General features: G+C 37.4%; 1 protein-coding gene across 7 annotated transcripts in view; it reads right to left on the bottom strand.

The window, feature by feature from the left end:
- st3gal3b (ST3 beta-galactoside alpha-2,3-sialyltransferase 3b) overlaps positions 1 to 26,881 on the bottom strand; it is a 73,638-nt gene that overhangs the window by 11,892 nt on the left and 34,865 nt on the right. For 6 of the 7 annotated variants that reach the window (XM_055202591.2, XM_055202593.2, XM_055202592.2 and 3 more), the window contains 5 exons: positions 22,028 to 22,122; positions 16,612 to 16,672; positions 13,834 to 13,929; positions 13,509 to 13,695; positions 1,327 to 1,473 (listed from right to left, as the gene is read on the bottom strand). In XM_055202591.2, the coding sequence (XP_055058566.2) occupies positions 1,327 to 1,473; positions 13,509 to 13,695; positions 13,834 to 13,929; positions 16,612 to 16,672; positions 22,028 to 22,122 (586 nt within the window). The remainder of the gene's footprint in view (positions 1 to 1,326; positions 1,474 to 13,508; positions 13,696 to 13,833; positions 13,930 to 16,611; positions 16,673 to 22,027; positions 22,123 to 26,881) is intronic. The other variant, XM_055202596.2, reaches the window with a different exon arrangement.

Raw genomic sequence — 26,881 nt, 5'->3', positions numbered from 1 at the left:
CAACCAACGAGTTTCGATACTTTTCCCATTCAAAACTTGACTCTTCCGCAGTTACACCGTGTACCAAGACAGACAGAAAATTAAAAAGTTGCGATTTTCTAGGCTGTATGGCTAGGATCTGTACTCTCATTCCGGCGTAATAATCAAGGACTTATATTACACAGTGCCCGAAAAATAGTCCCTCGCTATTGAAAGTTACCAAGGGGACTAGCCTATCATAGTGCGGCAGCAAATTCCTTGATTACGCTGGAATGAGAATATAGATCCTTGCCATATTGGTCTAGAAAATCACAACTTTTAATTTTCTGTCAGTCTTAGTACACAATGTCACTACAGAAGAGTCAAGTTTTAAATAAGAAAAATATCGAAACTCTTTGGTCATTTTTGAGCGCGATGCTAATGGTCTAATCAGATTCAATGGATTATGCTAAGCTATGCTAAAAGTGGTACCGCCAGACCCGGAGATCGGCTGAATGGATTACAAAACTGTAAAAAAAACAAGTGTTTACCTCTAGGGGAGCTGGAAATGAGCCTGTTTAAAAAAAACTGACAACCCCTTTAAACAGATTGTTTTTTTGTAAAATGGATTGCTGTGGACTACAGGACAGTAATGTACCACTATTTGTAGTGTCTATATAATGTGTTTGTCTGCTATTATCTTTTTGTTGCTTTGCTGTGCAAATATTGATACATCTGATTAAATGTGAAATGTTTGTGATTTACTAACCCTATATAAAATCATTCAATATAATGTATAGACCATTCTGTAAAAATCTAACCTTGATATGTTTAAAACTGACTGAGTAAGACCATTTCAAAGATTAAACTGAAATAAAAAACAAAGTGAAATAAAATTTTGATGCTTCTAATAATAATAATAATAATTACATTATAAGACTTTAGCATGGATTTCACAGACCTGATAAACAAATGAAATCGATTAAATAAATCTACATGAAATTCTTTTGAATAAACCTGAGCTTTGAATTTACTTTCTTATAATGAAGGTTTGTCAAGGTCTGGCCAAACGGCCTGAGCTTTCCCCATCCATTGGATTAGTCATGCTGCCTTTGACCTGTGGTCATCTTTATGGTAATTATAGGCTAATTGAGGAAGCACGTGCCTAAGGCTTCCTGTGACCCCAATTTAAATAAAATTGATTTAAGGCATCGCCTGCCATTCTGATACAATAAAGCTAAGCAGGCCAACAGTTCCTTTTATAGAGCTTCTTGTTATAGTAGGGTCAAATTCTCCAATTTAAACAACATTCTGAGCACAATGCAACCTAAAAATGTGCCATTTAGACTCACTGAACATAATGCTTACCCCTCTACCCATGAGGCCATTGTTCTGTGGTAGGCCAATAAACTGGAAGGCAGCCTCCTGTATGAAGTAAGGGTTAAGGATTCGAATCTCTGAGGGATCCCGGGGCACAAAACGCGCTACAGACTTCCAGAAGCCCTCAGTTCCTTGCTGCAGATGAAGTAGAAAAGAAAGAGACCAATTATGTCAGATTACTTGATCACTAAAAGTGACTTGTCATGAAAAATGCATAGAATATTTTGATATCATCTTACAGCAGATCAAGGGGAACAAATCCCACGTGAATAAATTAGCTTTTCCATAATCATGAGCTCAGGCATAAAACCTGTAAGGTGCCATAACTGCATACTGATAGCGCTGAGAAAAATAACCAGGGGTGCGAGTGTAGACGGCTTTCATTAAAAGTGAAGTTAGGCATCCAGGTTGGACAAGCTCACAGGAAGTGGACAAATGAAATCCTGACCTCCATGAGTGTTCGGGGGGCGGCAGCCCCCCCAGCTTCTCCCATACCAATTACTCAGGAGACACGCAGAGCGCCACAGCTCAGCAATTATTCAATCTGCAACCTGGCATTGAGATCACCAGGTATTAGCGTTCCGACTAGACGAGTTCTGCAAAGCCGCGGCAGCACTGCTGGCGAACGGCCAGCCGGGTCATCGAACTTAATGGGAGTCACCTGTTCAAATAAGCAGACTGTGCCTTTGATATAGCCCAACAATAGGAGCAGCCATTGAAGCTTTGAACCAGCTTCGGAGGGCCCCCGCGCTCCCAACAAGCCATGGCAAGAAAACATCATCTCTCCTGTCAACGGTAGGTTTTCACAGAAACAGAAAGTCTGGGGAATGCTGTAACCACAAGCAGGTGTAAACAGAAGAAAACTCAACAACAACAATATATCAGAATTTCACAGTGCACCTTACGACAGATACCCAAGCTCGCAAACCACAGGCACAATGTATGCACTTTTTCGTACAGTACACACCTTGCCAAACTGAAGCCTTCCAGAACGCAACACTTGTCTCACAAGCTCTTGTTTTAGACTACAAGTAAACACTCGGAGAATGAGCTGGCATCTGAAATCTGACTCCACGGGTGTTTGGTATAAAAGAGTGATGGGTTGTTTGAATGCAAAATAAAACAGGAAGTCCCTGATTGATTCTTTTATAGTCACTAGTACATTCCTTCCTCTGGATCAGACAGTCTCGCATGGTGAGGCACAGTGATGGTACTGATAGAAGACTGATCCATTAAAATGTTGAACATCTATGTGGTTAGACCAATGGGTCTCAAACTGGGGGCCATGGCCCCCTCAAATGGGCCCTGAGATGCCCCAGTTTAATCACATTTTATAAAATACATTATTTTTTCATTAACTCTGTGTAATTAAACCTTAGAAAATAAGGCTACTAACCAACAGCACTACATTATATAATTTAAAGGTGTGGTTTCCCAGACAGGGATTATCTTAAGCCAGGACTAGGCCTTAGTTTAAATATAAAATAACTAGTTTTAACAAACATGCCTTACTAAAAACATTACTTGGGTGCATTTTGAGGCAAAACAAAGGGTACTGATGTATTTTAAGAGGTCAGTGCAAGTTGTTTTCAGTTTGGACAGCTCTTACATTTATTTTAGTCTAGGACTAGTTTAATCCCTGTCCGGGAAAACTGCCACAATATGTTTTGTTTAATTCAAATTTTAAGTTTTGTAATGCTTTGTATCATAAATTTTCTTTGGGGGGAACGATGGGATGCACCGTACACAATTGGGAACGCACGTCAAAATAGTTTGAGAACCACTGGGGGTAGGACAAGCATTAAGTAACAAAAAACAAATATGAATTCTATATTTAGTGTATTCATTCGGTTTATCTGATATAAGGTTATTGAGGTACATGATGATGTTAACACTAATGGCCTAAATACAAGCCTGCAAATAATATGATACAGACTGCAAGTTTTAAAAGATGTGAATAAAAAGCCCAGGCAACTTAACATTTTCTGCAATTTAATCTGAATTTAAGATTATAAAATGTCCAATAAAACTTTGGTGTCCCCAGAGTACGTATGTGAAGTTCTGGCAAAAAAATATCAAATAGGTAATATTATAATATCATGTTAAAATTGCTACTTTGTAGGTATGAACAAAAATGTGCTGTTTTTGGGTGTCCTGTTACATGCAAATGAGCTAATCTCTGCACTAAATGGCAGTGCCGTGGTTGGATAGTGCAGTATTATCTCCTTATGACATCACAAGGGGAGCCAAATTTATATGACTTATTTTTTCACATGCTTGCAGAGAATCACTGGGGATCTAATTATAGCACTCAAACATGGAAAAAGTCAGATTTTCATGATATGTCCCCTTTAAGACCTTGACTTTAGTCCTGTTTAATAAAAATGGTTTTAATTCTTTTCATGATTATTTTCAGGGCACTGCACAAGCCTTATTCTGGATCACATTATAATGGTGTGAAATATTAGACATGGTCATTCTAAACATAGTTTTATTGTTGACGTTTTCTCCATTGGTTCCTGCTGGCCTTACTCCAAACGTCTCATCTGCATTCCACAAGGGAATCACAGCCAGGTGACAGAGAACGCTGACAATGAAAAAGTGAGTAAGAGATACTCAGATTCATCACCTCTCCAAGCCCACAAAACCGCAAGCGTCTGCAGTGCAAAGACTTTAACAGCCGCCACGCTCTTATTGAATAGGGCGACCCCTGTAACTGATCCATCCAATAAAGCAGCAGGTAAGAGAGGCCTCTCAATTCCCGAGCGTAGCTCCAGCACACCCTTAACAAGATTCCAGCATGGCTGACGAGTGTTAAATCACTCCATAAAAATCACAGGCCACATCGCTGGCCTCTCCCTCCATCAGCCGCTGGAAACAAGAGGTCACCAGTGACTGGGAAAACCTGCTCCTGACTGCAGATGTGCCATGTGAAAAATCTTCCTGGGAACACTGTGGAATGTCTTCCATGTTAACAAAAATTGACAACCCAGGAGCGTGAAGCCAAAACAATTAGCAAAGCAATTCAAAAACAGAAAGCAATGCAATAATTGATGTTGAACTAAAAAAAAAAAATCACAGAGGCTCTGAAGTTAAATGCAGCTTTCGTTTTGATTGTTTAAAAATGTAAAAAAAACATTCAAGGGCGAAATCATTCACACTTATTCACTAGTTACCTGCAGTCTAGTGTATTTATGCGGTCAAGCATGAGGGAGCTAATGACAGTTGCAAAGAAGTGTGAAACTGTGTGAAAAGTATTTGGATTGCTCCTTTTATCTTCAGTGTAAACACTTGACTTCTATCATATGCTAAACTTATGGCTTGGATGGAAATAAGCAAATATAACAAATATCAAGAACCCTCCAATCCAAAAGCTTACTTCACATTCTGGAGGAATCTAGCGTTTCATCTCCAGTTGAATGCTTTTGAATTTCAAGGGCTCATTATTTAAAAGGAGGTAAAACCAAAAAAGTTTAAAAATATATATATATTTTGCATATGAAGATTGGTTCCAAAATGTGATAAAGGCCATTCAAAAAAAAAATTTGCTACCCCAAAATCAGTATTGTATCAGGATTAAAAAGTCAATTCTTGATTTTACGCAAAAACTGAGACAAACCCCAGTCCTCCTTCTCTGCAGTATGCAATAAATTCGCTTAACCAATCACAGCGCACCATTTCACGCATTGTAAACAACAATGGCGGCGCGTTGAATACACACAGAGGCTGTTTCTCAATGTCAAGGAAGGATCCTTGGAAGCCAGAATTTCAAGGATTCTACGTCATCGACATCCGTCGAAGGACTGTTCCAACGTCGAGGATCCTCCGAATTTCAGCCAAGGACTGAGTCCTTTAATCGAAAAATATCCCATATACAGGAAAGGATGCATATGTGTATCCTTCACGCTCTTTGCGCTCTCAAATCACCCAAAATCCTATGCGCACAGCGCTGAAAGCACACGTTTTTACTGAAGTAATGACGCAATGACGTGCACTTGCTAGCTTGTTCCATAAAGAGGAGCCTGGCCTAGCCTCTGAAGGAAGTGACTTGGAAAGACCAGTCCTGCCAAGGAAGTATCCTTGCAGCCAGAACAGCCAGAATCCTAGATTTTCCCTTATCTACTTTGTACTTCGTGATCAACAAACAAAAAAAAAACCAAAAGAGTAATTTTGATGGCATTGATAAACCTGTGGTGGTTTTCTATGGCGGGAAGAAACGTAAATATATTTACGTGAAAGGCACTTGGCAAAGGAAAAATGCTGAACACATTGATCCCATAGGATCTTATGAAAAACGTTCCATTATTTTACTCGAAGTCAAAGAAAATCAAGCAGGACCAAAACATTTTACAGCTGATCGCTGTCAAAAAAGTTCAACAACGGGGTTCCAAGGATGACAGCAACAACGACAGTGTTTTTGATATGACAAGTAAGTGTTTTGATTAAGGCCATTAATGTTTATTTTTTAATCAGTGTATACCACTAAATGAATATAACATGGCAAAGATGAATGCACATTTATGATTCAACAGATTTATAGCATTTTGAAAAAAAATAACAGTTTTTATAATAAATCTTTGAAAATCAAATTATGGATTTGAATTTTTTATGTTTTTATAACCTAAAGATGCTATGTGAAAGTTTGTAACACAAAATAGTGGTTTTCAATTTGTCACTTTCTTGGTATAGAAAACTAGTCAAATTAGTCAAAATGGATTTATTGCGTTTTGGAACCAAATTCATATACACTCTAAGAAAAATGTATAAAACATTTCACTGGACCGTACCCTTTATATGGTCTTATTATGTACCATTTAGGTACAAATAGGCATCTGTGAGGTACCAATTTGTATCTGAGGCACTAGTTTGTACTTATGTGTACAGTACTATAATGTGGCACTGCCTTGTAATACATTAGACATTAAAAAGTGCATTCCTAACATGTGAAACTGCAGCCATGGAATTCATTGCTTAATCCTTTAAGAGAGGGAAAAAAAATCATGATAGTCTTTGATCAGGTTTACACCTGACATGGTCATATTTGACAGGGCAGGGCAAACTTCTGAACCAGGACTTTCCTTCAAGAGATTATGTGCACAGAAACCTTATCTGGTCATTACTCTGGACTCCTCAAGCAAAACGGGAATACAAATTACCAATGGATGATTCTACAGGTGCATGAATGGGAAAAAAATAGCTATGGGCTTCTTTGTATTTTGTGAGAAAACCGCATCATGCATTTACTAATAATTATGTTCATTTTTCATTGTAAAAAAGAAAAACACACATTTTGGACTAACACATTTTATGTTTCTAAGACCACTACGACTCTGAATACTGATTTCTATGTGTTGGTACCCAAGACCCAGTTACCCAATAACCTCTTTCTGCTGTATAAATCTCTCAAGACGTTGCACGCACAATAACAACCAGAGGAAAACACCGCCTATTTTGAAAAGGGTTTCTGTTTATCTTTAGAGTTATATTAAAAAGGTCAATAAACCTGGGAGGTACACTGTAAAAGTGAAATGATCTGTTTTTATGATGTGTGCTTTAGTTGACTGAACTGCAATCAAAGCCGGTCTTTAGAGGCTCAGGCACGCTCTCACACAGATGTTGTTATACTGCTGCCCCAGTTGCCATGTTCAGAATGCCTATCAACATATCAGACACCATGACGAATTTGCAACTGCAGCAAGGCTGTGACATATCAGCATGCAAATGTTTACCACCATAGCTAGACACAGCTGAAGCTAAAAGCCAGATAAGATGCATAAGGCTGTATGGGCAAACCATTTAGCCCCGGGCGATGTATGATTCATATGAACTTCAGTTTGTGTATAAAGCTCTGAAGGTTTACTCAGAGGGCCTCTACAGACATGTGCATGTTTTGTGGAGCACTCATCCAGAGCAGGTCGGATTTACAAGATCTGGATCTTGTTGCTCTTGACTGGGTCAGAAACCCCAATTGCATGGAATATTCAGATGTCATTCCTTTTGTTAGTAGGAATGTGAAGTATTTGCTCATTTTCTTTTCTTTTGTCCTGGTTCTGACCCCTCTTCGCCAAGAGAGCCATGGATTTCTCCTTTCTTGACTCACTGGGGTTATGATGGTGTGTGTGAGACTATCACTTTCATACTTTATAACAGCTAAGGACAATTGAAATCTTTTGAGACTTTAGAAAAAGCATGTAAGTAGAAAATAGCTAAAAGGGATGTTCGACATGTGCATGGTTACAAGGTGAAAATTTCCTTAAAGAGCACCTATCGTCCAATTCACGATTTTACATTTCCTTTGCTGTGTAAATGTGTATTAGTACATGTTAACGATATGCAAAAGGTACAAACTCCAAAGTAAACGATGACGCAAGTTATCGTTTCCAAGATAAATCTCTTTTCTTGGACTCACAGATTGTAGGCAACAGTTTACTTCCTGGGCCTGTTGACGTGGACATGACAGTCATTGACGTAATTCCTCCCGCTTTGACTCACAGCCTGTAAGTTAACTCCTGTTAGCATTGCATTGTGACCGAATCTTTCAAACAAAGGGAGAGACAACACCTGCACCAAACCCAAAACAGACAGGTTTCTAAATAAACTGTGCTAGAAGGGACCCAAAAATGATGAATCTCAAAAATGCTGTCCAAGAAAACTGACCCAAAATGTAACAGGTCTGAACTAAAATAAGTTTCTCAAAACCTGCTTGGAAAAAAGTACATTTCAGAAAACATATTTCTGTTTTGGTCAGTTGCCACGTCTTGTACAGTTTGCATTGAGTCACTTTCCTGGAGATTTGTGAAGTAAACAAAGGCACGCTCTCTGCAGGCATCATCAGAGATATAGTCATGCACACAACAGTTTGTACTCCAGTAGCAGCATTTTGGCATACAAATAAAGCTAACACAGAGAAACCACAAAACACAACGTGCGCTATGTAACATGCTGCCACATGGAAAGTACCTACAATAAAAACAGGAGCTGCATGAATCCCGAACCCTGAAGGAGTGTCTAATAAGTGACACATTCTTGCATCGGTCTCACCAAGTAAGGCTGAAATAATAAGGGATTAGGACGTATTGTAAAAGGAAGTGATGGGTAAATACGTTCAGACAGAAGGTGGAGGATTACCTGGTAAATGGTAGTCTGAATTAAAATAATTATCGTGGGATCTGCGTGCCCCACGCAACCTCCAGGACTTGTTAATTTAGTTCACTCTTATCTTATTAGACAGCTGGCTACATCCATCTCTTTTTATTTCGGTGGGCATTAACCAGTTTTAAATATCTCTCAAATATGCTAAAGTGAGAAAAGTGTGACATGTTTCTAGTGATGCCCGAACAAATCTGAAGTGTGTTAAAGGAACCTAGTGGGTACAAAACAGGTTTGGCTTGATGACCACAGAAAATAGTTTTGTCTCATCTCTCAGTTTACAAAAACAGGCAAGAGTGTTTAAAATAATGCATGTACGACGGGGCAATGCATTGCACCACAGTAAACATAAAAATAAACCATTCTGAAAGTAGAGCCATGAGACGTAAACGTGTGTGTTTACATGAGACTGGTGTGAATTACCTTCTAACATTGCCTGCCTAAAGAAAAACATTTTATCATTTCTGTCAGTTTTTGAAAGAGAAAAAATTTAAAAGTGTTTTGACAAATATATAGCAATATATACTATATATATTTTTTATAGGACTGTCAAAAGATTTATCGCGATTAATCGCATTTAGAATAAAAGTTTGTGTTTACATAATAACTATTTTTTATATATTAAAAAAAACACACAATCATTTATATATTTAAGAAAAATTGGTTATAGTTATATATATAATATTTATATATAATATAAATGTATATACAGTATATAAATGCAAATATTTCCCTCAGGATTTTCACGTCCCATTAGACTTGTGGTGTCAGGAATGGCGCTATACAACGGATCTTTAACGCGTTAACTGGCACTGTCCCGCGGGACACCCGAGTTTACCTTAATATTTTTCATGTAAATGTTCATTTATCACGACAAACTATATATTTTTGGAAAGGTCTAAGAATGTAGTTTTCATATTTCAAAACCTTTTAGCAGTAATAATAATGCAGTAACTATGATTTACCGGTATTCATTATTATTATTATTATTAATTAATTATTTGTGACAAGAATATGCAGCAAACCTGCAGCCTTTTTTTGATAATTTTATGTATAAAATACTACTATATTGCATTATTTTTATTTATTACAACAAATTTAAACTGCTATAACATTTTTTCATATTTTCACCTCCAGTCACTTTTGTAAAAAACTTTAAAGTGTCTTCTTTAAAACAAGACCAAAATTAGGCTTCTAGACCAAAAAATTAAATTAATTTGAAGGGGTACATCTACTTTTCACCCCTTCAAAAAGGGCTGTGCCAGGTGAAGGGTTAAACATTCAAAACAATGAGTTTACTTGGGTAATCAATAGCACAACACAAATGTTTTGAACCCAAAAAATATCTTAAGCAAAAAACAAAGACATTTATTTTGCTTCTTAACAAAACCAATAATAAAGATAAGCAGCTCAATTAGTACTATCAACGGCAAGATCATAGGTTCGATTCCCACAGAAACACACTACCAATAAACTGTATACCTTGAATGCCCTGGAAGTCACTTTGGATTAAAAAAATCTGCCAAATGCATTAATGCAGCAGGTCAATCGAAAGCCTGAATACGAACCAAAAGCATTAAAAAGAAAGTAGTGATGACCCTATACAAGAACGCGAGATAATTCAAGTGAACACCCCATATAAAGTATCTTCAGCGTTGCGAAAGCGTCCACGCACTGTTCTTTCAATACATGAGAAGAACTGAAAAGACTTGCATACTTTCCATCAGCGAGTATCCACAGCGTACAAAAGAGCAGCGGAGAGAAAAACACTTCAAAGCAGCAGTCAGATACTGCTAAAAGTTACATCAGTCCAACTCTTTGAGATTAAGAAAGTGAAGAGTTAGTGCTATCAGAGGATTACACTGAAGTCTTTAACGACATGCCTTTCTAAAGCTAACTGCCTACACAGCCACACATGCCTTTATGCGTTCATCTCTGCTCAGGTTAGAGGAATGAAAGACATTGCAACACAATGAGGCTCAATGGCTGCTGTCACTACTTGCACAAAGTATTTTCCCTACCAGGTTTTTGCTATTAAAGATGAGCATTTATACATTTGGCAATCAGCGGCAAACTTCACTGCAAGTCACTCAACAGGATTTTCAATATTTTCATAGATACGTCTTGAGACTTGGAAGCGAAGCGCAGGAATGCATTTGTTTTCAAACACGAGATGAATTGTATACTGTTGTTAGGGTAACAGCGTTTGATGAGATTAGGTGTGATTAACCATTGCGATGAATGCGTGTTATTGTTTTGAGATTACTCAAATTATTAAAAGAAACATCTGTGGTAGGTAAAGAGGACGCACGCTAGATAAATGCTTAGTCAAATTTTCATCAACCCAAAAATACCATCCCTTTTACTTGCCAGTTAAAAATAAACACATCCTAAGTTAAACTGTTTGGGAAGGGAACGACGGAATGTGCGAGACCGACGTCGCTCCAGAGTGAAGAATAGAAATCCATGCCATTTTTCATGTGTAAGAATTCACAACACTGATAGGCTTCATTTGTCAAGTGACAATCAGTTTAAAAGTCACTTTAAACATGATACTCTTACAACTTAATACATACACGGGAGGTCACGTTGAAGACTGACCGAATATAAACATCTTTTACAGCTGTGGCTGTCTGCGGCTGGAAGAAAAATAATCGTGAACTAGATTTTTACATTTTCGGAATAATATGCAATCGATGCTTGCCTATACAAAACTTCCAGACACGATGCTAGGGTATTTGTGGGCGCATGTCTCAGCCCTGCTATGCGGTTGTTAAGGTGTTCTGGGTGGTTGCTTATTAGTCCAATTTAAAAGACGTTCACGTTTAGCGCCTTTTTGTTTAAATAGCAAATGCATTTGCTCACAATTTTGTGCCCATGGGCGTTCTGGTCTTAAACGAGGTGTGTTCAGGTGAATTGTTGGTGCGTTGCTATTTTGAGGCAACTAAAATAGACTTTGCCATTGACCAACAAAAACCTGGTCTAAAGTCAATGGCGCAATATGTTTTTTTTGTTATTTAAAGAGCGTGTTAGTAATTATGCGCCTATAAACGGGACGGCAACGCGGGTTTGCATAACACATACATGAATGCGCAGCAGCCCAAAAACACTTTTAAATATGAAATATTAAAGGATTGAAATGTAAAAGATTATTATTGAGTCTCTTGGACATAAATAAGGCCCGATTATGAGATGTAAGAAGGCGTAAAGAGCTGCTTCGCCTGTAGCTTTGTAAGTAAATAAATGCTTTGCTTTAAACAAATGCATCTATTTTTAAATGTTTTTTTAAATGCTACCCTACGGATTTATTGTATATGACTGTACCTGTGGATATGGTGAGATGAGAAACATTTTAAGTAATGCTTTAAAAAAATCCCATGGCGCTGTCCGAGTGCTGAAACGCATTGGCTCTCCGCACGTTTGTAAATTCTTTATCTCTTGTTTGTATTTTAAATAAAAACATTTTCTTGCATATTAGCAAATTATTTTATGAGATTACAATGATTATGTAGGATATCAATACATTAACAGCAATTAAAAGCTTGCTATTTGTACTTCTATGACTGAAAGAAAACGGCTTTTAAAGGTTTTAATCCAAAAAAATAACATTTCAATAAAAGTGAAAACAACACAATTATTTAACATTAATCTTAAACTGGGGGTCTTCTTCCTCTGCTTAGTTTTTCAATTTACAAAGTCTGTCTTCTAAATAGGGATTAGACATAGCGCCAGCGCAACTGGCTTTTAAAGGGGATGAGAGCTGAGACTCTTATTGGTTTATTGCACGTTACGCCCAAAACACACCCATTACTCATTAGGAGAATATGAACAACCCTTTTTGACCGTGCGCTCAGCGCACAAACCATTTTTTTCTGTCGTTAAATTAGCAAAAGTGGCATCGGACACACCCATTTAGACCATGCACTTTAGACAATGCGCTTAGATCGTTAAAATAGGGCCCTATATGTTCAAACATCTGGGGACCCACCCATTCGATTCCAGAATGGCATGGACGTCCTTCTTTTTGGTTCAACCTATACTTAAAAAAGCAAGCTATTTTGTCACCCAAATCGAGCTTTCATCAGTCTTCGTCCTCTAAAAATGCCGTTTCTAACATTATAGCAGACACACTGGAGCTTTCTTGACCCCTCATTTGGTCAAGGAAATACTTCTTTCCATAAGATCAAAGGCAATGTATCAGAAGCCAGAGGGCAGATCAATTATCTGAGCACTTTCCACTGTCCAGCTTGTTATGATCAGACGTTCAGACAAATCTGTCCCTTTTCAGAGACCAGGCGGAGGAGGGGGTAAAAAAATAGCTCACTATTTTTTCTTCCTTTGCCGAGTTTCTTGCACACTGACAAATGTCACCCTGTAAAAAAATCCAACGCCGGTCCCTGAAAATTCAGCAGCTGTGGTGAGCCAGAGTGCCACCAGATTCCCATGTGACAAAATCAGAAACAAGCAAGTGTGCTGCAACCATACTGCAAAAGAAAGATTATTCAAAAAAAAAAAAAACTTCTATGATGACCAATGCCTTTGAAAAGTAAAAAACCTGTCCTTGAGTAGCCGAGCGAGTCCAGAGGAGAATGGAGTGCTTATGCTTGCTTTTATGAGTGATAAGAAATGTGTTGGAAGCGGAGTCATTAAAACCAGCGTGAGATAAGAGAGAGCTCATTCAGCCGGGCCGACCCTCCCGATTAAGATGCTAATTCACTGAGTGTCAGTCAAACCTGAAAGGCGATGGTTTTGCAATTTGCCAAATATGAGACAAAACGCACTGAACAATACAATTTCCTTTACTAGTTTTCTTAATCGAAATCATTTTAAACTGAATTAAACTGCTTAAATGAGCAATCTAAATGCATGTAAGGAATTAAACTCAAAATACAAGGTAAAAATGTCAGACAATTAAGAACCTCAAATTTTCAAGCAAAGTAAATAAATACATAATAGTAACTTAATATATGTATATAAAAAAACAAGACTGTATATTAGCATACTACTGAACTGAGTCTTACCAGATCCTTTTTTAAGACCATCTGCCTTAGCCATTTAAAGTCAAGGGGTTTAAAAGCAGAGAAGACGAAGATAGAGTCTTTCTCATAGCGTTCTGGCTTTTGGATGGCCCCCTCAGGGTAGGTAATCCTCAGGGTGGTCCTTGAACCTACATCTCTCGTGTAACCATTCACTGGTGCCTCGTTGAGTCTAGAGAATAAACATATGAAAGGCACACATCTACATGTCTTCCCGGTACATCCATGGTCTTTAGGGTGAAGTCACTAGAGATGTGTTCTTGTAACTGATTTGAGAATTTAAAGTCAGCACAGCTGACTAGAAACTCACCTCACCACAACGTCATATTCGTCGATGCGAGAGCCCAAAGACTTGTTGCTGAGGATACCACCATTGCCTACTATCACACATCTTTTACAACTCAAACTGTAAAGAATACAGACAAATTATTATTATATCATACAGCACTTTATAAGTGATAGGGCATCTAATATAGTCTTATCAACTTATCAACTAAATACAACATACACAACCTTTAGAGCAGTGGTCTCCAACATGGTACTCGCCGGCACCAGGTTGCCCGCACGGAGTCTGTGAGTTGCCCGTCAAAGCACATTCTATTAATAGCCTTAATTTTCATATTTATTTTTTTACATATTTTTTATATAAGCTTGACTTCTCTTTTTTGGCCCATTTTGCCTTTATTTGATAGACAGTAATTAGAGAGATGACAGGAAAGGACGGAGTAGAGAGAGGGGCACGAGACCGGCAAAGGACCCCGAGCCGGGACCCGAACCCGGGCCGCCGGATGTGCGTCCGCACCACACGTCAGAGCACTGTCTACTACACCATCGGCTCTGACAAGCTCGGCTTCTTTTATGTATGTTAACATTTTAAACAATGATAAAACATATCAACAAGTAAAATAAAATAAAATCAACACGTTAAACAAAAAGGTTTGAGTAGACTATATCCAAAAAGTAGCCCCTCAGATTGTTTTATCCATTGTGGTAGCCCTTGCTCACAAAAAGGTTGGAGACACCTGCTTTAGAGGTTATTTATGCTGTCCAAATGTTTCTTATTAACAATGTTAACTCACATTTGACTAATTGTAAGGGCTGTTAATTTAACGGGTTAATTAAATTAAAGGCGGAGTCCATGATGTTTGAAAGCCAATGTTGATATTTGAAATCACTTAAACAACACGCCCCTACCCCAATAGAATCTGGACCTTCTGTTGATAGACCCGCCCCACACATACGCAACCCGGCATTTGATTTGATTTGATTGGCTATAAGTGTGTTTTGGTAGTGGGCCCATCTCCTTTTCCAACGCGTTTTTCAAACATCGTGGACTCCGCCTTTAACTAATGATGGGAAACAGATCTCAATGCAGTACTCACAAAAATCTAAATATTCACCTTAAAAGTTATTTAGATGAAGTCAACACATTAGTAATGATTATACAATACAATGATAATAATGAAAATACATTTTTAATATATTTACGGTATGAATGCAATCAGTGGAGAAATAAAATGCATGCAGTTAAATTGCTCTTAAATGGACAGTATAAATCTGATGCTGCACTCTTAGAAAGGATTTACACATCTTTGTGCATTAAGCTTTTAACACTTATGTGTAATTTTAACACATTATGTGTCATTTTGTGTTAAAATATAATGTTAAAAGTAACACAAAATGTGTTGTTTCAATAATAACACAGAGATATGTGGATTCTGGGACAACACATTTAGTGTGTTGTCCCAGAATTAACACAAATGTGTTGTTTTTAACACATTCGTTTTAAGAGTGTGTCTGTTTCTAATATAAAATAAATATTGGCTAAGAACTTTTATTAAAGGCGCAGTGTGTAAATTTTAGCTCAGTCCTCGGCTTATCCCTCGTTTTAAAACATAGTGAAGCTACGCTAGGCACCATAGGACAAACACGTGATCGTCAGAGACAACTTGGTAAACAAAGTTTGTCCGTTAAGGGCTTCTGTAGAAACATGGCGGCACAAAATGATGACTTTCATGTACTTCTGTGTATATAGATAAAAATGGCTCATTTTAAGGTAATAAAAACAATGATTAATTATGAAAGGTCTTTATACACCACTGATAATATAGGTTTGTATATTATATTGCATTTCTGTCAAAGGATTCTTCTAAAAGTTACACAATGCACCTTTAACTAATGAACTTTTGTAACTTTAATAAGGATAAATCCATATTTAATTTATAAAGACTAAGCTTTTTTTTAGGTTTTATTTTACATTTGATAATTTCATTAAATTTCTGTACCAAAAAACTACAGATCGACCTGAAGTTTATTTAAATTATTTAGATTAATTAATTGGCACATCATGTAATTAATTAGATAAAATATTCAAATATTTTATGTAATTAATTACATGATGTGGCAATTTCCAGGCCTTTCCAGGCCTATTTATTACAAAACATTGGAAATATTTTAAGTTGATGAGTTTTTAAAAAAACATTTTTGCACTTTAAAATCTAATTGATTTAAAAATATTGGAAAAGCTAGGACATTTTCCCAAAAAAATCTGAATATGTGTTTGTATGAAAAAGGATGGACATTTTCAACTCAGATGGCTTGAGGGTGAGTAAATCATGAGGTAATTTTCATTTTTGGCTGAACTATCCCTTTATATTTATACTATTACTACTTTTCCCTCCACTAAAGTGAACTATAAACTTCAGTATATAAACTATAAGATATTTTGTTTTATTGGCCTTTTCATGCTGACAGTTTAAAATGAATAAAAAACCTGCAGATAAATATCATCAGCCAATACAACAGCGCACCTGTGCAATATGTACCACAAAGCACCACATTTTAAACTGGAGATTTAACTGTAGGTGGGGCTATTCAGCATAGTGTCAAAGAAACTGACAAGAAGTTACATAACATGTTGCTTGTCTAGTTTATTACTGCCAGGTTAGTACAGTCCTCAGGTCATCAGATTGTTAGGACAAAATCTCTAAGTTACATGAAAGAGAAAGCTTTAACTGCCCCATTACTTTATCACTCCTGGAAATGCTATAAGGATTTTAAGCAAATTAGTTCAAGAGTTAAGTCTTACCCATCCAACTCTGGCAGTCCGTAATTCTTTGTCTCAGTTAAAATAGAGTCTATGATTCTTTCTGTAGAAAAAAACATAAGACAACAAAACAGTAATGAGTTATTAAATCAATTATCTACACTACTGGTGGTCTAGTAACAAGGTTTTGTTATTCACGTTAGCAACTGAAAATAGATTGTTGCTATTTAGGAAAAACATTCTGTAAAAGTGGAATGTCATTTGTAAACAAGCAAAAAATTCCTGCGACTGAGACTTTAATTTAATGCACTCCAACACTCAAAGCATTACCTTGTGATGTAAATTTACAGAAATGTTTGGCCATAGCGATCATTCCTCTGATGCCTTTACAATAGCCATGCATTCTATTGTCTGATATCACCGAGAACACCAGACTTCCTAGTAAGGGTACTGTAGTATAACTGCGACCCATTCATTCCTCCACACTTCCCTATTCAGACTATAAAAGGCCAAAGATAGTAAAACCATTATTGATAAGAAAACTGCGGGGTTAAAAGGCACATCTATATTGGAGGGTTGACCCACTATCCCAATATGCCCCAATTAACTTCAATTTAAGAGGTTATATGAATAATGTGTATAGAAACACTTTGGGAGGTCTATTAGGCACTTTGCAGTACTTGTAAGGCGCCAAATCTACATCTGTATATAATTCTACCTTTTTTCCTTATCCGGTGGTTTGAAAGCATTCACCCTAATGACTACAATTACCATTTCTGACAACAAAGACTTTACGCGTGAGATTATCTTTTGGTTATTGTCATAGACGTTATGTTATTGAGAGGCAAACATACAAGGATGTACCAGTGTTCTGCGGTTTAGTACGATTTGAAAAGAATGGTAGCAATTACAACACTACATAGTGTGAGAACCTTAAACTGATTCTCCCTACAGAACGAGGCTTTCGCTATAGTGCGAAAGCTATTGTGAGAGCTTGAATTCCTGTTGTGTGAAGTATTAACTATAAACTGTAACCTTAATGATTAAAAGGCATAAGGGAGCAGCTGTCATTGTTTGGACAAAGTGTCGACAGCTCGCATCAAGCATCACCACCGACTGCATAAACAGCAGAGGGACCACACTTGGAATAAGGTTGGAATGCAAACGAAAAAAATTAAGAGCAGGTTTCTCAAAGAAACGGGAAGAGCAATAGGTTCTAATTGTTTTAATATAATGGGATAAACATTTCATCCAAGTATCAGTTCTGGCAGTTAAAACAAACAGGACCCTCACCTTTTACATACACTGTTTTGGCAAGGGACACCGGGCTGTGAAATATAGCAAAAAAGGTTGGGTACGATACAAAAGCAAATGTGCTAGATGCTGCCGTCACAGAAACGTTTGAGAGCAAAGCTCCTACGTGCCAGATGATGACACGTTTCCTTCATTTAATGTTTGCTGTGAAAGTATTTTGTTTAAAAACTAGTCAAACATACTCGAAAACTATAGCTGCACATAACTGTTTTGTGAATATTACTTGGCCAATGAGTCAAAGTAGTTGAAAATGCCACTTCATTCTGAGTCACTGGAGACACTTAAAAGGTTACTTAATACTGTAAGACACTTAAAAGGCCAAACCTACAGTCAAAACATTCTTAATGGTTTATTCACCTTCATCTTATTTCTTTCACCCATCTTAAAAGGATTTTGGGATTACCCTACGCTCGACACCACCGTGCAATCAGCATTCAAGTGAATGTTTTTAACCGAGGGGGGCGTAATCAAGTGCAAAATCTTAAAGTCGTAGGTGGCCACATGGATCGCTTGTGTCCAAATTGGAAGTGAAAATATAAGATGTCTATTTTTATGCCTTTCCTGCCCCATGATTCCATAACCTTTGTCACGTTCTATTCAAGAACCACACGTATCACCTATCCCAAATGAATAAAGTTAAAAGCGGTGTCACGCCATGCTCACGATTCATGCAGAAAACAGAAACCAGGTGTAATGTAAACATGGGACATTTCTTTTGAAAGTCTTCATGTGCGTGGACACGGCAGCAGTATACCGAACACAAAGGTTACATTCAAGGTACCCTTATGTGCCCGTTGCGGTCAAATGCTGGAACATTTGACAATGTGGTGAAATATAAGATGTAATCATCTTTTTCAGATGAGGGAAAAACTTGATCAGATGAGCAAACAATGGTGGATTACATTAACAAGCTATTGGTTTCAAGGAACCGTTGCTGTTTCAAACATAGCCAACAGCATATTTTCTTAAGGCCCTTTTCGCTTTATTATATGTTTATTTAGCATGTAAAGCTAACTAAATAATGTAACCTTAAGATGTTTTTAGAGGTAGCCCAGAAAAACATCTATGGATACACTATAAACATCACTGCCAACTTAATATGTTGCAACATACAACATTGCAACACACGTTTGAAAGTGACTAATGCAGAAGTGAATCCCAACATTTTTCACTTGTATATGTAATATGAGAGTCCTATCCAATTTAGGAATGTGCGCTGCAACTAATTTAAAAGCAGTTTAAACAAAAATGTCATAAACGACTAGTCTAAAAAATAAAATGCCCCCAAAGTCAGTCCAAAAACCTGCGTGTTTAACGTGCGTTGTGTAACAGCCATTCCATCATTTTTGCAGCTAAATAAAGGTTATGCAGTGCACTTATGTTAGTTAATGATTGTTTAACATGTTCTGATGTGCCAGCTCCAAGCTTAATGTGATAATTTTCGCCCTGGTATTAGCTATTCAGACTCGATAAAGCCTTCTCTCTCCATATAATTGACAACATCAAGGAACATGTTTTCATTAAGATCAGGGTTCCCACTCCAAGTCAAATTCCATGACTTTCACTGATTTAGGGCCAGATTTACTAACAGCTTACGCCAGCGCTAACCATCATTTTGTCGTTCAATAATGACTGTTGGGATTAACTAAAGACGTGCAGTGGATCATTAGTGCGTAAAAAAAGTTTTGAGTTCTAGTTATATTTGCGACTGACCTTATTGCATATGCATTTCTAGGAGTTTCCTTTTCAGACGCAAAATTTTTGGGAGGAGATTATTTGAATGATTCACGCAACATTATTTACTAATGTGGTATTCCATTTAGCGTTGTTGGTAGCTGTTCGTCATTGTTATGTACCCTTGTGGTATTCCGTCTACCATTGTTGGTATTTGATAAATCATTGTTACTTGCGGTAATATCTGTATATTATGAATATGTATAATACTTTATGTATGTGTGGTTGTGCACATATGCAATACTGTTTCTTAATGATGTATCATTATTACTATTATTTATTTTATGCGTTTTCTTTTTTTTCCATTGATATAACTGAAGAGATTCCACCTCATTCGCGCGTCTAGTTCGCGCAAACGGCGTGAATTGAGTGTTTCCGCGGCAAATGTGCAAAAAATGCCCCGCGTTAGCCAATCAGGAGCTTGCTTTAGTAGTGACGCAATTACAGAAAGCGAGCGGAGTCGCAGAAGCCCCTCCCATGACGCGAATTTCCGCGTGAATGTCTCGATGACTAGAATTTCATGCGCGAATGAAGCAAGTACACTCAATCCATTCAAGCGGCAAACTAGGTGCGGTAGATACGATTTTGACGACTCAAACGCGGCTGGTGTAAACGCAGCATAAGTTATTATTATTATTATTATTATTGTGTATTCTTCTGTTGTTATACTATTTGCTTGAAATAAATAAATAAATAAATTAAAAATAAAATGTTTGCGTGTGTGTTATGACTGGTATTTGTGCCATTATTTAATGCCGAAAAAAGCATGTCTTAAATGAATTTGCGCTTGAAATGGCTGCAATTATTGCTAAAAAAAAAGGCATCCCAGAGAACAGAGAAAGCGTGATACAATGCAGAGGATTGTTTTAACATGTAACATTTTATTTGGAATGCCAGAGGAACGTATTATAAAAATATTGTTTGACAAGCCATGTTATTTTTATTTGTCACTAGGAGAAGTCGTCACACAATACCAGACATTTCAACCTCCAGTTTTTTTCAGTGTACTATGGCTTCGTTAGCTGAGATTACACACCCCGAATTTTCCGCTGCGATGTCTGTTGTGCTGAACTCAAGATCAGCTCTGCTTATTTGCGACCCTGAACTAATTTGCGCTGCTCTTAGTAGATTGCGTAGTAGATAGCACTCTCACGCTAATTTGCCCCGTTTAGTATAACTGGCCCTAAAAAGCTGAATTTCCATGACCTATGTCCGGGATGCCGGGAGCCTGGATAATGTACACTGTAAAAATTACAGTATTACTGGCAGCTGGTTGCCAGTAACTTACTTTAGATTTTACATTTATGTTATTTACTGGCAACAGTTTGTTCAAAGTTAAATGAACATGAAACATTTTCAGTCTTTATCTTCTACAATAAGTTACTGGCAACCATTGTAGTGTACACTGTAAGTTTATAAAAATGTCCCTTAAAAGCATCAAATGAATAAACAGTGCAAATAAACGACTGTACTCAGGAGAGGCTTGAACCCTGAAATGGTATTCCTTACATCACAAGTTAACAAGCGGATTACATTTTTATAAATTGAAAGTAAAATTTAAGGCAACAAAGAAAAATCCCTTATGCATGACTTGGACAAAAAATATATAATCCCCTGAATTTCAATGTCTAGAAAAGACCTTTTATAATACCATAATATTCCAGAAATTCAATGACCTATGGGAACCCTGTAATATGATAAAAATAAAATATAAAATGTTAATAAATTCAACACCATGTCTCAGTTCTCTCAATAGCTCAGTAATTTATTTAGAGCAAGTGGGCGAATCCCAGCGACGAAGAGCTGAAGTAAATGACGTGATGGATTTTGCTTGCTTCAGGCTGCTATATGATCTCCTCTGCTAACAGCTACTGTAAGTGCTTTTGCTGATTATGGCTCCAGTGTAAATATTAGCTTATAGGCTATGCCAGTTTGGCATGACATGGCTTGTATGATTTCCGTGATGTGGAAAATAAGGGCGCAATCACAGAATCCAGGCATTAAAACAGTTTGTTGAAAAAAATTGTTTACTCTATAGCGCGGAATCTCATCGAATTTGGCAAATTTTGCATTAAATAATTTTTTAAACCCATTATAAGTTATACAAATGGTAGTTGTTTTCCGTGGTTTCATAAACCATCAAATAAAACGACGGGAAACAGAACACCAAGCTTTAGCCAGTTTAATTCCAATAGTGGTTCTCAATCCTGGTCCGGGAGGCCCACTGCTCTGCACATTTTGTAGGTCTCCCTTATTTAACACAGCTGATTCAAATCATCAGCTTATTAGCAGAGATCTCATTGAATTCAACTGAGTCTGTCAGATATTTATTTATCCATTTATTTATTTAATGTATTTATTTATCAAATACCTCCGATTTCAAACCTTAAAAGCATCTTTGCAAACATACCTTGTGTTTTGAATCCAAATGGAGGTAAATAGTTGCTAACTTTTGCAAGCCGCCTGAAGTTTCGGTCCAGAAACATGGAAGCTGGCTTACTAAACCTGCAAAAAACAGTAAACTAAAGATTAATAACTACTCAGATGATCCAGAACAATGTTTTTTGACCAACACATGACTACAAATTTTCAACAATACCAAAGTATATTCCATACCAACTTGCCAACATGCACGGCTTGTTTGTCTAGGCATAACACATATTGCTGGACAACACATCACTTTTCCTGGACATTTGGAGAGGTTAAAGGGGTCTTTGTCTGGGAGAGGTCTCACCTCATCTCTGCCCTGACCTATGGTTTAAGCTCAAGACAGTGTGGCTGAACCAGCACCAATCAATCATGAATCCAGGCCTCCGTTCACCCCTTCTCAAGTGGAGTCAGGGGATATTCTACCCGGAGGCCATTTCCCAGCACACACCCGTCTTAATCCTAAATGTGCAGCTTCTGGAGGCGCAAGCGCAACGATGAATGCTTGTGCCTTTGACCTGTAGATTCTTGCTGTCATTTCTTATCTGCTCCGCCTGCTACTAAAGGGCATTGCTACAACAATTACATCAATAAAAATGGGAAACCTCGAGGATCTGGAACACTGCGTCCATTAAAGGTGAGAGTAGGAAGCGCACACTTTCAGAATCCATCAAACATTTGTCAATGCAAGATCCCTTTCAGGTGTTTTTATTGGATTTAATGAGTTATTTTTGGAAGAACACAGTAAGACTGCAGAACAATCCTAATGGCCAATTCAATTTGAGCAAAAATAAATAAACAAACAAATCAAAATTTGGATTTTTGCTGCTTGTTTGAACAAAGCCCACGTGTGTCCGACAGAATCATTTCCCACAAACACGCTGCGAAAGCTGCCTTTCCCCTGCTTCTGTAAGTGTGGTCACACGATGGATGTCTGTTTTTATGACCCTCCCAACTCAACAAGGTCATTATTCATTTACAAACATAGGGATCCTGCAGTTTTCTTCTCAGGGCTTTTCGGTTTAAGTTAGAAAACTGCAGCAGATTGGCTGGTGGGGTGAGTAAAAGGGAGAGCTTGTTAAGAGTTACCAGCGGCTGAAAAAAACTAGGTCCCCTAAAAAAACCTGAAGACTAATCATATGCCAGTAAAGGGAATTTACGGATCATTTAAAATACAGCTCCTGCATTTGGGGAGAAAAAAGCAGAACTCTTCTACCCAACAATTCGTTCATCAGTATAGAGAAGAAAAAACTTTATGACCTTCACTAGGTCCTAATTAAATGACCTTACACTGTCAATCTTAATGCTCAATTGGATATTTGGAGAATATTGGAATTTGGGCGCTTATTCCTGCTTATACATTCGTAGGGTTAAATCCGATCGGTGCCACATGAGGGAAAAAATGTAGTCACTTCAAACATGCAATTTAAATGCGGCTTGACAAAACGTATATGACAAAGAATAGGTTTTCTATTGGTTTATGTTATTGGCAGATTCTCTTATCCAGTGACTTAAAGGGCATTTAAGCTATATCTATATACAATGACAAAATGTCAGAAGAAAACAAGGGCAAAAAAGTTTAAATGTGCTATTGGGAACTGTTGAAATGACTCTGATAAAAGTGTGCCAATTTTGCATACCAATTACTTAAGGTCATGGGATGTCCAAAAAGTGTCAAGTAAAAAGGACAAATGTTTGCATATACCACCTGATAAAAGCAGATGAAGCGAGGGCTTGCAAAAAAAAAAAAACTGTGATTAATTAACTTGTGGGTTGCAACTTGCATTAACTGGGTGCAATAGCTTTAGGCTCACAGACAGACAGACAGGGGTGTGCTTGTCATAACGGGGTCCTAAACAGGAGGTCTGTGCAGATTGTGTTCATTTCCTCATGGCTATCTCTCACTGGGGGCCTTATTTTCATAACCGCCCACTTGAGTTCACCCAAGACATTTGATTTAAGAGTCCAATACAAACAGTTTTGGGAAAGGAATGGAGGTGTTGAAAACAAAGTGGATTCCAGGCGTAAACCAACGAATGAACCTGACAGGGATGCTGGAATCAACTCACCTTAAGTGGTTTTCTATATATATTGCAGGAATCCAAATAATAAAATGAAATATCTAACGGGAGTGATAAAATGCCAGAGCTCCAACATGCTTCATGACTTTACCCCTATAGCCCAAATCTTGGCTGAAACCACAAGGCATGTTTTTTAAATAAATGGACTGCATTTATATAGCGCTTTTTTAACAGACCTATGGCCATCCAAAGCGCTTTACAATTTTTGCCTCACATTCACCCATTCACTCCCACATTCATACACCGACGGCTGTGTCAGCCATGCAAGGCACCATCCAGCTCGTCGGGAGCAGCTGGGGTTAGGTGTCTTGCTCAAGGACACCTTGACACTTGGTCAGGTAGAGCCGGGGATTGAACCACCAACCTTCCGATTTGTAGACAACCTATATGAACCACTGAGCCACTGTCGCCACTTAAACAGACAAACAACTTCAAATCCAGATTTTTCTGACACTACAGGTCATACAAGTGACACTGTATCTTATATACAGTATATGAAGAAGTTTATATCAGGTTTCTTTTATTTTTGTCCTAGTTGTCAACCAATTAAACTACATAAAATACAAATCAATGACTCATTCAACTTTTATATAAATAATATAAATGTCATTGTTGAACAGTATATTTAATGTTTTTAACTCTTTCCCCGCCATTGACGAGTTAACTTGTCAATTAAGAAAAACGCTTCCCTGCCAATGACGAGTATTTCCGGCTTTCCGCAATACCGCTATTATCCACCAGGCAACTTATAAAACCCGGGAGTATCGCCCTAGGACAAACAGCTGAATGTCCGTGTATGTTTTAGGGTTGCTCTGCATCTGATCTCTATCAAAAGTCCTTCACAAAAATCGAATTATCCTAGGTTTTAACCTCAAAATTGGGTGTTTTTGAAGAAACCTATCCATATTTGAGAGGTGATAAAATATCTTATTATGTCAGTGTCAATGGGTCTCATTCACTAAAAATTGTGCACGTTTTTCGTATTTATACGTTCCGTCTAATTCACAACACGTGCGTACGCACATGAATTTGTTCTTGTACTTGTTCTCACGTGAATTTGGAGTGTTCTACATGAGCGACCGCATGCACGAGGTTGGTAATTTGCATAAAACACTTCCAAACCAGCTCCTTTTAAAACACTTTCCGCAGCGCATAGCTGGTCCACAGAAAACTTTTGAGCAGTTTGCCATAAAAGCAAAAGAGCTTGAAAAGAAATTCATGATCATATATATTATTGGTAAAGTTCTGTTTTGCTTTGCATTTTTTATTTGGGAGGTTTTGCTGTCGCTGGAAGCCAGTGCTGTCCACCAACCAGAGTAACATTAAGTAAGTATTGGATGCGTTAACAAATATGACATTTAATTAATATGACAGAGACATGCATCTGTATCTAAAATAAAACAGACAGGAGATCAAAGTGATTGACGTTTAGACTTCTTATTACATTTACATGACTATTACATTAGGCATTAAGCAGACGCTTTTATAAAAAGTGAGGAAGGAAAGCATGAAGATTTGTCATTAAGTGCATCTTCTTTATATGTGTAGAAAAATAAATAGGCTATTATAATGTATAGTACCGTCATTCGAATGAGACGTTAAACCGAGGTCCTGACTCTCTGTGGTCATTAAAAATCCCAGGATGTCTTTCGAAAAAGAGAGGGGTGTGCCCCGGCATCCTGGCCAAACTTGTCCGTTGGCCTACTAATCATCCCTTCGTACTAATTGGCTATATCACTCTGTCTCCTCTCCACTAATAAGCTGGTGTGTGGTGGGCATTCTGGATAATAATATATTACAATATTTTCTGTATTATATAAAATATAATCATGTACATTTTTATATCAACATTATTATAAACATTATAATTATAGCCTAGTATTTGCTTTTAGCATACGTGATTATTGCGTACAAGTGGTTTTAGGTTTTCTTTATTTTTTGCATACATTTAAAAGAAATTTTAATATGAACGTTTTTGTTGAATAATGATTTGTTCGTAAAAACATCCGTATGCACATCTCACGCACAAATTTGTGCGTACGCATGCTTAATGAATGAGACCCATTGTTGTATCTCAAGATGCACACCTGTAGTTTTTTTTCAAAGGCATTTTTGTAAATGTGACTTAAATATCCTAATTTAACTTAGGCATAGTGCTGGCTTAAGCTAAGCCTTGTCTGTGAAACCAGCCAGTAAGTACCATACTAAAATCTTTAGCTTTCTTCTGCACAGACATTTTAAAAAATCAAAGTTTTCCATTAGGCTGCAATCCTGATATCCTTTATATGTATAAAATTTAGTAAAGTATAAAAATGCTCAAATATTCGTGTTGTATTGTGGTAGCAGTTTCCTGAGAACCTTGATCAGTCACGTGTTAATTAGAGGCACATTGTAGCCACCGTTAACACACATGTCGTTAATTGAGGGAACTGTTAAAATGTCTCGGCCACCAATTCAGTCACTGCTGTTTTATGGGTCTCTTAGTGCTTGTGCTGAGTCTGGATAAATAAAGCACACCAAAACCACTGACACGTCTACAATGTGAACATGTAATTTCAGTTCTTCATGTAAATTCCTTTAAAACATTTTTGTTTTTTTAATTATTATATTTTATCAGATTTTGTTTACGTAATTCAAGACTGCCATCTGACTTTGACTAAATACTGTTTTTGCTATTTGTGTGATAGTTGCTAAAGTCCTTTCCAACATAATCTTGCCTGATTGGAGGAAAAGTTATTTCTAAACAATCTTTACAG

The sequence above is a fragment of the Misgurnus anguillicaudatus genome, chromosome 2 (genome assembly GCF_027580225.2).
Source record: "Misgurnus anguillicaudatus chromosome 2, ASM2758022v2, whole genome shotgun sequence".
Taxonomy (NCBI): domain Eukaryota; kingdom Metazoa; phylum Chordata; class Actinopteri; order Cypriniformes; family Cobitidae; genus Misgurnus; species Misgurnus anguillicaudatus.
Note: the sequence above shows the minus strand (reverse complement) of the source record. Positions and strands in the feature narration are given on the sequence as shown.